The following is a 10,000-nucleotide window of genomic DNA, read 5'->3' as shown; positions in this document are numbered from 1 at the left end:
TGTCTTAATCTCGTGTGCATTAGATTATGTCAGGTGTGTCCCCACAATCACGAGCCTCCGAAGCTGTACAGGTGTGTTTACAGGTATAAGGGCAGGTGTAATATACTAAATTTTACTTATACCAAAACAACATGGAATTATCTTCACATATACGTCACGCGTGTGTAGATGAGGCTGTGAGAGAGGGGGTGATCCATGCAGGTGTGTCCGTACAGGTGTTTGAGGGTTGCAGGTGAAGTCAGGTGTGCTGGATCTACCTGCACGGCCAGCCAGGTGAGCCGGTCGGCCGCCTACGACCAGTGCTGGGAGGCAGGGCGCTAGACGGAGTGGGTGGGTGTAGAGGAATGGTAGGGGAGGAGGGTGAGAAGGAGGAGGTAGAAGGGGTAGTGGATGTAGGGAGCCGGGGTGGAGGAGGAGGGATGTTGGGGAGTAGAGGGAGAGGAGGAGAAGGGGAAGTGGATGTAGGGAGATAGGGTTGAGGAGGTGAGGATGAGCGAAGTACTGAGAGGAAGAAGGGACAGGACAAGGGAAGGGAGGAGGAACAGAATGAAGTAAGGACGAAGGTACAGAAGATAGAAGGGAGAAGATACAGAACTGAGGAAGGGAGGGAGGAAGAAGAGAGGAAAGAGGGTAACAGAAGAGAGATTAACATAAGGACGAAGGAGATACAGAAGAGAAAAGGATAGAAGGAAAAGGAGGAACAGAATTGAGAAGAAAAGAAGAAGAGAGAGAGGAAAGGAAAAGGTACAGAACGAAGGGAAGGAGAAAGGAAAGAAAGATAAGAGATAGTGATGGGGGAGAAGGATGAATTTCGAGACACAGAGAAGATAGAAAGAGAGAGAGCAAGGAGAGAATAAAAAGGAGAAACAGATAAGAGAAAGAGAGAGAAGGAGGTAGGGAGGAAGACGCGAGAAGAGGCAAGGTGAAGGATGAAATACTATGAAGAGAAGGAAGGGAAGGAGGGAGAGAGAGGAGAGGAAAGGAAGGAGGAGGAGGAGGAGGAGGGAGGAAGGAGGGAGACATGCACGGAGGAGGAGGAGGAATGAAGGGGTGAATACAGAGAGGAATGAGGAGGAGGAGGAGGAGGAGGAGGAGGAGGAATGGAATGTAAGGAGGCGCATGGAGAGAGAGAAAAGAAGTGAAGGAGATAAAATAATGGAGAAAATAAGAGAGAGAGAGAGAGAGAGAGAGAGAGAGAGAGAGAGAGAGAGAGAGAGAGAGAGAGAGAGAGAGAGAAGGACAGAGGACGTTGAATGACTAGCCAGAGAGAGAGAGAGAGGGAGGGGAGAGAAGATAGAGGAGGAGGAGGAGGGAAGAGGGAGGGAAGGAGATGAGAGAGAGAGAGAGAGAGAGAGAGAGAGAGGGAGAGGGAGAGGGAGGAGGTCGACGGTCTGCTGGTGTTGCTAGCCAAAGGTGCCCAACTCCTCCTCCACCTCCTCCTCCTCCTCCTCCTTCTCCTCCTTCTCCTCCTCCTCCTCCTCCTCCTCCTCGCTAGGGCACAGACACAAATTGCAGGTAAACGACCGCCAAGAAAAACCAACCTTCACTTTGCTTCCAAAAACACGATGGGATTCGCTACTGACCCTTGGGACGCATTTTTTATCAATTTTTACGCCATTTTCTTTATTACTGGTGGTTCCATATTACCAGTAGTAGTAGTAGTGGTAGTAGTAGTAGTAGTGGTAGTAGTAGTAGTAGTGGTAGTAGTAGTAGTAGTAGTAGTAGTAGTAGTAGTAGTAACATGAAAATAAAGCGTAAACACATAGACAAATAAAAAAAATAAGGAATAAATAAGAATGTTTTCAGTAAAGTCATAAGATGCATTGGTAGGGTTTCATTGAGAGAGAGAGAGAGAGAGAGAGAGAGAGAGAGAGAGAGAGAGAGAGGTGGTAGGGGGGGTATTACGGGGCACGCCTCCCCTCTGCTATGTCTGGTTTCAATGCAGACGGGTCAACACCACCACCACCACCACCACCACCACTGCCTAAGCACCACCTCCGCCCTCTTGCGCATCACCTTTACAAACATCACCACCAGCATCACTACCATCATCACCACCACCACCACTACCATCATCACCACCACCACCACCACCACCACCACTACCACCAGCATCACCACCACCATCACCACCACCACTACCATCATCACCACTACCACCATCACCACCACCACTACCATCACCACCACCACCACCATCACCACCACTACCGTCACTTAAAACTTTCAATCGTCCCCTTTGATTCATCACCATCACCGTCAACACCATTTCAACCTCTCCATACCACCATCAAAAAGACCACCATACCACTAACACCACCAACACCACCACCACCACCTCGACGTTGTTATGATGATCGGTATGACTCGTTTTCTCACAGCATAATAGCGCCCTGTGTGTATGTAAAGGTATTCAACATCAACATCAACTGAGTCCCTCCAATTACTCCTTTTATTCCTATTCCCAGGGTCCGTAGATGTAGATGGTTGGGATAAGGCTTTCTAGATGCTATTTTTAGGTACCTGTGCTTTAGTTTCTCTCTTACGCTTCACAGTTGTCTTAGTATTCCCGTAAGTTCATTCAGTTCTTCAAAAGCCGTGATGGAGGCGCTTGATTCATGCTAGTCTGCCCTCGCATTGCATAAGAGAAAATGGAAGGCTTTTATGGGTGACTCTGATATTTCTTTTCCCATTGTTATTATTTTTCCGTTGTTATTGGTTTTGTATTGTATTATTTGATAGGGTGAAGGTCTTCTAATATGTTCTGGTTGTTGTTGTTTTGAAGATGATGAGAGAAATTGTAACTTTGCTATTTATTTTCTCTCTCTCTCTCTCTCTCTCTCTCTCTCTCTCTCTCTCTCTCACACACACACACACACACACACACACACACATACGGTGCAGTGGTTAGCGCGCTCGCCTCACAACCTAGAGGTCCCAGGTTCGATTCCAGGGTGTGTGTGGGTGTGACATTTCAGCCGTGCCCAGAAATCCGTCACTTGGTATGAACTCTACGATGCTTCGGGGAGGATCCTGGCTACACGTGATCGGACCATGGTGGATTACACACACACACATATACACACATACTTTTTTTCCGAGTTGGTATGACATAAACTTCCTCTTTGTATATTTATAGCTTGGCATCTCTCTCTCTCTCTCTCTCTCTCTCTCTCTCTCGCTGCCAGACTAATAAAGCGCTCAATAATACGAGTTTCAGTGTCCATTTATAAACCTTGGCGTCGTTCATCCTATTATTCTTAATATAGTTTAGACTCCTTCTATATATAAGCTTCATATGGCGTCGTTCATCCTGGTATGCGTAATAATGTTCCCAGTAGCTAGGCGATGTAATGGGACGTGTAGTGTGTGTGTGTGTGTGTGTGTGTGTGTGTGTGTGTGTGTGTGTGTGTGTGTGTTAATTTTAGCTTCTGGCAGACATAAACCCAACAAGTGCAGTGGTAAGAAAGGAAATTTACGAATGCTTAAGGAGAAGGAGGAGGAGGAGGAGGAGGAAGAAGAAGAAGATGAGAAACAAGAAGATAGGAAAACAAAGATGCGATAAAGAAGAAAGAAAGAAGAAAAAAAGGAGAAATATGGAAGATGAAGAAATGAAAAGAAGAGAAAATAGAAGAGTAAGAGAAGGAGGAGGAGGAGGAGAAAGAAATTAGGAAAAAAGAAAAAAATGTAGATGACGGATGAGGAGGAAGAGGTGACAGAAGGGGAAAAAGTGGAGGAGGTGGAGATGAAGCTAGGGGGGAGAGGGGGGAAGATGGAGGGGAGAGGGAGAGGGGAGACCCATACGTGTAAAGTTGGCGGGGTGTTAACTATGGAGAGAGAGAGAGAGAGAGAGAGAGAGAGAGAGAGAGAGAGAGAGAGAGAGAGAGAGAGAGAGAGAGGTGGCAAGACGCGAGTGAGGAGAGCCCAGTCTTGCGTTCCGTGTGCGTGCGTGTGTGTGTGCGTGAGGCGTCGTGTGGAGGAGGAAGGAAGGAAGGAAAAGATTGGAAAAGGGTGTGGCGCGTGCGTAAGTGTCACCCCTATCGTGTACGTGCGTGTGTGCGTGTGTAGGCGAAACCACAACCACTCCGACCACGCCCCGGAAGAGGATCTAAGAATAACAGGAAGATTCAATCACTTGTCATCATCACCCTTTAAAATTAGCGTCGTGTGGCAGGCGGGTGGAGGCGCGGCCCTTCCCTTCGCCTCTGTACCGTTGGGCAAAGAAGTATCGTCCTCCTAATGAACGATAAAACATGGAATAGACGAATAACTATTAACTAGAGACTGATATTGCTGTTTCTCTCTACATTTCTGGAACTTATGAGACTTACTTTGTTATCGTCCTCATATCGAAACAGAACGAGCGAGTAACGAGACTGATATAACGGGTTCTTCATACGTTTCTTTTTATATAAGGAACAGATTGATTGATTGATTGATAGTTTATTGTTGCAAGTAAAACAACAAAGGGGAAGGGAGGAGCATGCCATCCCAACCCCCAGGCAGTACAGAGTGTGATTAGTCAACTAAGGATACATTTAATAGCAATTTCTTCCTCACGCTGAACGATATTACATGGAACGAGTGAATAACTAGATTGATAAAGGCTTCTTGCTTCGTTTCCTTAGATATTGAACATTTCTTTAGACATCGCCCTCCTGATGATCGACATAACAGAACTGGAGACTCGTAACACCTTTTCCTTTTTTTTTTTTATTATATGGAACATTAACTATACGTGATCTTCCTCCTAATGAACGGTGGAACGTGGAACAATTGGATAATCAGAGACTCATTATAGCGGTTTCTTCTTTCTCCGTTGCTTTTTGATGTGAACGAACGAGTACCTACATTGATTGATGATGGGTGTCTTTTTACGTTACTTTTCATATGAGGAACATTTATTTCGTTATCTTTCTCATGTTGAACGATAGAACACGACGAACAAATAATTAGAGACCAATAACGTTCTTTTTCTTCTAATAACTAAAAATTCTGAACGTTTTCTCAATTTCTTTTTTATTTTCCATTTCTTTCGATAATTTTTAATGTCTCTAAACCCATAATAAAAATGCGTGGACTCAAATTTCCCCTTCTTGGCTAACTATGCACCTGTTTACGAGGCCTTGAAGGTGTGAAAGACGCGTGTGTGTGTGTGTTTACCCGAGCCGTCTGTTTACCCGCCCTAGAAAAGGGGATCGAGGCTGCAAACGTCATGGTAATCGCCTTCACCGGGACGTGATGTGAGGGGCGGCTTATAACGTGTCTGAGGGACGTGATGAGTTCCGGCGGACGTTGTGATATGGTTTTGTGTTGGTTGAGAAGTTACCTTTCCTTTATGCGTGGAGGAAAATTGTGTTATATTTGGTGTTTATTAGATCCATTTCGTTTATAAGGGAAGTGATTTGAGTCATATTGAAAGTGCAAAGTATAGGTTCCTTTCGCTTATACGGGGAATTAAATTGTGTTATATTTGGTATTTGTTAGATCCATTTCGTTTATAAGGGAAGTGATTTGAGTCATATTGAAAGTGCAAAGTATAGGTTCCTTTCGCTTATACGGGGAATTAAATTGTGTTATGTTTGGTGTTTATTAGATTCATGTCGTTTATGAGGGAAGTGATTTGAGTCATATTGAAAGAGCAAAGTATAGGTTCCTTTCGCTTATACGGGGAATTAAATTGTGTTATATTTGGTGTTTATTAGATTCACTTCGTTTAAAGAGGAAGTGATTTGCGTTATAATGGAAGTTTGAAGTATATGTTCCTTTCTCTTATATATCGGTAATTGCGTTATGTTTGGCGTTATTAGATTCGGCTCGTTCATCAAGAAAGTGATTTGCGTTATAGTGTGAGACGTACAACTTAAGTCCATTTCTCTTATATATATCGGTGCACCATTTACTATTTTTATTGACAGAAGTTACGTTGTTTTCTGCTTCTAAAGTTACCATTCCGCTTTTACCCCGAAGCGATGCGCGTTATACCGGAAGTTTGACGTGATTTTGTGTAAGTTCTCTTTTGCTTATACGTTAAAGACATTCGCGATATAACGGTAGTGTAGTGCGATTCTGTGCTTGTTCAATTCTATCTCGCGTATACGTTGTAGTCCTTCCTGTTGTGCTAGTGGAAAATGTGGTGATGAATAAGTTATCGTTGATGTGGCGTTGCCCTGAGAGAAGAAAGTGGAGGAACGTAATTCACCTCACGTACCATTTTGTTTTCTTTCTTTCAGCTGTTATTCTATTCAACGTTAAACAGCTTAGCGTACTGGTTACTTTGTGTGGTGGTGTGACAGCGATCGTGGTCGTGACGTGGCCCTGAGGGGGAAGGGAAGCCTCGTGCATCGCGGCGGCAGGAAACAAAGCTAATGGTGTCGCCGAAGCCCCACAAGCGTGATATCAAGCCCCGGGCGAGGGTCTGAGGGCGACACACACACACACACACACACACACACACTCACACTGCCCCACCCTGCCCGCTTTCAAAACCTGGCACCACCACCCACACTCACGCCGTCCTCAACCACCCGTGCTACTGTGACCACACCCCGCGCGCCCTCCAGCCTGCCATGAGTGAGTGACCAGCCCCAGGAAAGCAGTGTATGTGGGTGCGTGAGTCCCCTGAACCAAGGCCGCCTCAGATGCCTCGCCCGACCCCGCCCGACGCTTCCCCGGCCATGGCGTCGCTGCGAGATGCCGTATCCCCCGTGCTGGTGGTGCTGCGGGCCGTCGAAGTGTCCCTGCTGGGCCTGGGGCAGCTGGTGTGGCGCCAAGCACAGATTCGCGCGGCGGGGGCATACGAGGGCGTGAAGCGGCGGGCCAGCGACACCTACGACGGCTGGCAGGTCAGGGCCGGCGGCACGTACAAGGAGGTGCAAGGTCGCGCCGCCGAAGCCTGTCAGCAGTATCTCAACAGGGCCAGTCTGCTCTTCATCCAGTCCCAGCTCTGCCTCAGCCTCGCCCTCCACCGCTGGCACTTCAAGCTCAGCCTCATGGCCAAGGACGCTCGCCGCCGCCTCGCCCGCTGCCTCTCCGACGTGGGCACCGTGCAGCAGTGGGGGCGGCTCAAGGTGGCAGGCTGGAAGCGGTCTGCGGCACACTCTGCGAAGGTTAACCTCGAACGGGCGAGCAGGAAGGCGAGGGAGTATGAGAGTGTCTTCAGCGATGACTTCCACAGGCTCAGTCGCTCTTCCTCTTCTGCCTCTTCCTCCTCCATCTTCTCTTCCTCCACTCAGAGGCTGCACCACGGCTCCAAGGTATCGTCCCCTTCCCCTCTTCCCCCCTCGCCGGTCACATCACCCCCTTCCCCGTGCCCTCATCCCCCCAGGACGCCCAGACGAGGGATGTGAGCCGTGTTATGTCCTGTCCTGTCGCCTCGCTTTGTCGCCTCGCCCTACGTTAAATCATTACCTGTATTACGAAACAACGCTGTAGACTCATGACGTAACGCCTCGCTAAACGTCAGACTAAATACACTGACTGATTAACTCTTAACACTTGCCAGCCCACAATACCTTGATTTGAGTGTGTGTGCATAGCAAGTTAAAGAAGTTAAAGAAGTTTGCTGATAGTTATTACAGTTCTTTATAATTGGTGCTTAATTAAGTTATCTATCGTCAAATACCCGGAAGACTCAAGTTCAACGTTTTTATCTACGAATTCAAACGTTACTATTGGCCAAAGGTTAATAAAGAAGCTCAGTAATAATTATAATTCAGAAACTCAATAAGAATCTCGTCTACCTCACGTTCATTACACAAGAAAATGACAAAACAGCGAATTCAACTCATATTCAAAGTCTCAAAACATCTCACTCAGTAGTAGTAGTAGTAATAATAGTAGTAGTAGTAGTAGTAGTAGTAGTGGTGGTAACAGACACGCCCCGACCCCTCCTCTATAAATACTACCAAAGCCATTTCACTAAAACTCGTCTCCCCTCGTTTTTCAATTCCTTTTCTTTATTTTCACGCGGCGACAGACAGAGAGAGAGCGGTGGGGGACACCGCTCTCTCTCTTTCTGCGTCTGTACCCCTTTCTGTGTCCTCCTCGATTCTATTCCTGTCTCGCGACGCGCCACTCAATTCTACGCGGAACCCGACAAGTATATTTAGACCCCTTGTTTACAGGGTCACGAAAAACAAGAGAAAGGAAGAGAGAGAAAAACAAGAGTGAGGAAATAGCTCTCTCTCTCGCTGTCTCTCGATTTGGCGACCTCTGAGTCAGTCTTCTCTCCCTCGCTCGCTCTCTCTTGTTTGTTTATATTCTTTCTCTCCGTCTCTGTTTCTTTATCTATCTATCAATCTATTTCTCTCTTCCCAACTAATCTTTTCCTTTTCCTTCTCTTACTAACTTTTTTTTTTCTTTCTCTCTACCTCCCTTTCTCCCCTTCCTTCTCTTCCTCCCTTTCTCCGGTTCCCTCTTCCTCTCTTCCTCCCTTTCCCTCTCTTCCTCCTTTTCCCCTTCCCTCAATGCCTCCCTTCCTCTCTTCCTTTCCTTTTCTTTTCCCTCTCTGCCTCCCTTTCCTCCTCCCTCTCTCCTTTCCTCTCTGTCTCCCTCTCCATTCCTTTCCGCTCACCCGCTCTCTCCCACATTCGTTCCTCCCTCGCCTCCCTCAAGCATGTCAGTTCCGTGTTTTTATATACTGGACATAAATTGGCATCTTATTTTAACTCCAACTGAAAAAAATATGCAGGAAAGTGAGTCGGATTCATCTCTCGTTCACTCACGTTCTCTTGGCTCCTCACTCTTACTTTTTTTCCCCTCCTGAAGCCACTGGCGCCGCCCCGGGGGAGGAAACGTGTAGAAGGGGAAGAAGGAGGAGGAGTAGGAGAAAAAAAAGGGAAGGAAATGTGAAGGAGGATGACCAGATTCTTGAGGGTAAAAATGACGAAGGAATTGGTTATGTTTCCTTCTTTCCTTCCTTCCTTCCTTCCTTCAGCTTGCAGTATTTTTATCGTTGTTTGTGCTCGTTTTTCTCCGTTTTCTTCCTTGTTTGTGTTTGTCGTAGAAAATGGGATTGTGTTTGTGCGTGCGTGCGTGCGTGGGAATTTCAAACATTTTTCGTGTATATTATTATTATTATTGTTACTATTAATTCTTTAGCATCTTAAACCTGGTCTTACTTAACCTGTTTTGCGTGTGATTGTTAAGTTAAGAGGTAATTTTGACGTCGTGACTAACTATTTGCGTGTGTGTGTGTGTGTGTGTGTGTGTGTGTGTGTGTGTGTGTGTCCGTCCTTCGGCATCTCAGTTTCTCATTGTCTGTCATTCGCTCCTTTTTTTTTTCTTTCTTTTTTTCTTTCTTTTTTCCACTTCTAACCTTGTCTGTCAATCTTCTGTCATCTCATTCTGTCTGTCATTTCTCTCTCTCTCTCTCTCTCTCTCTCTCTCTCTCTCTCTCTCTCTCTCTCTCTCTCTCTCTCTCTCTCTCTCTCTCTCTCTCTCTCATTACTATTTTTTATCATTATTATTATTATTATTATTATTATTATTATTATTGTTGTTGTTTTTCTCATTGTTGTTCTTGTTGGATGTACAAAGTGTATGCATGCAAATAACTGTGTGTGTGTGTGTGTGTGTGTGTGTGTGTGTGTGTGTGTGTGTGTGTTTATCGCCCAGTTGATATTCTTGGCATTCGCATTGAGAGAGAGAGAGAGAGAGAGAGAGAGAGAGAGAGAGAGAGAGAGAGAGAGAGAGAGAGAGAGAGAGAGAGAGAGAGAGAGAGAGAGAGACCTTTCTCCCCCCTCCAGTACCCCCCCTAACCCCCCATTTTCTCCCCCCAGGGTGCAGCATGGAGTTCTACATCTGCCCCGCCTCACCCCACCAGCCCCGCCCCCGAGGACTCCACCACCACCACCACCACGACCACCACCACCACCACTGCCACCACAACCACCATAACGACCCCGGGGGAGGAACGCGACCCCCAGGATACCCCCGAGGACGACAAGTGAGTGTTATAGTAGTCGTAGTAGTAGTAGTAGTAGTAATAGAAGGAGGA

At 46.5% G+C, this 10,000-nt stretch overlaps 2 protein-coding genes across 4 annotated transcripts in view; both read left to right on the top strand.

Annotated features, from left to right (window-relative positions):
• LOC126987025 (protein Shroom-like) overlaps positions 1 to 10,000 on the top strand; it is a 106,264-nt gene that overhangs the window by 39,476 nt on the left and 56,788 nt on the right. For all 3 annotated transcript variants that reach the window (XM_050843671.1, XM_050843672.1, XM_050843670.1), the window contains one exon: positions 9,783 to 9,949. In XM_050843671.1, the coding sequence (XP_050699628.1) occupies positions 9,783 to 9,949 (167 nt within the window). The remainder of the gene's footprint in view (positions 1 to 9,782; positions 9,950 to 10,000) is intronic.
• Positions 3,882 to 9,169, top strand: LOC126987027 (uncharacterized). The gene is made up of 3 exons (XM_050843674.1): positions 3,882 to 4,024; positions 6,234 to 7,109; positions 8,770 to 9,169. Exons 2-3 carry the CDS (start codon positions 6,603 to 6,605, stop codon positions 8,851 to 8,853), a joined length of 591 nt encoding a protein of 196 aa, XP_050699631.1. The 5' UTR covers positions 3,882 to 4,024; positions 6,234 to 6,602; the 3' UTR covers positions 8,854 to 9,169.

The sequence above is a fragment of the Eriocheir sinensis genome, chromosome 63, assembly GCF_024679095.1.
Source record: "Eriocheir sinensis breed Jianghai 21 chromosome 63, ASM2467909v1, whole genome shotgun sequence".
Lineage (NCBI taxonomy): Eukaryota > Metazoa > Arthropoda > Malacostraca > Decapoda > Varunidae > Eriocheir > Eriocheir sinensis.
This window is presented reverse-complemented; position numbering and strand designations above follow the sequence as displayed.

Coding starts and splice junctions, on each gene's coding strand:
- LOC126987027 (XM_050843674.1), top strand. CDS start 6,603: ATGTGGGTGCGTGAGTCCCCTGAACCAAGGCCGCCTCAGATGCCTCGC. Junction 7,110..8,769: donor CTGCGGCACACTCTGCGAAG/GTTAACCTCGAA, acceptor CCCCTCCTGAAG/CCACTGGCGCCGCCCCGGGG.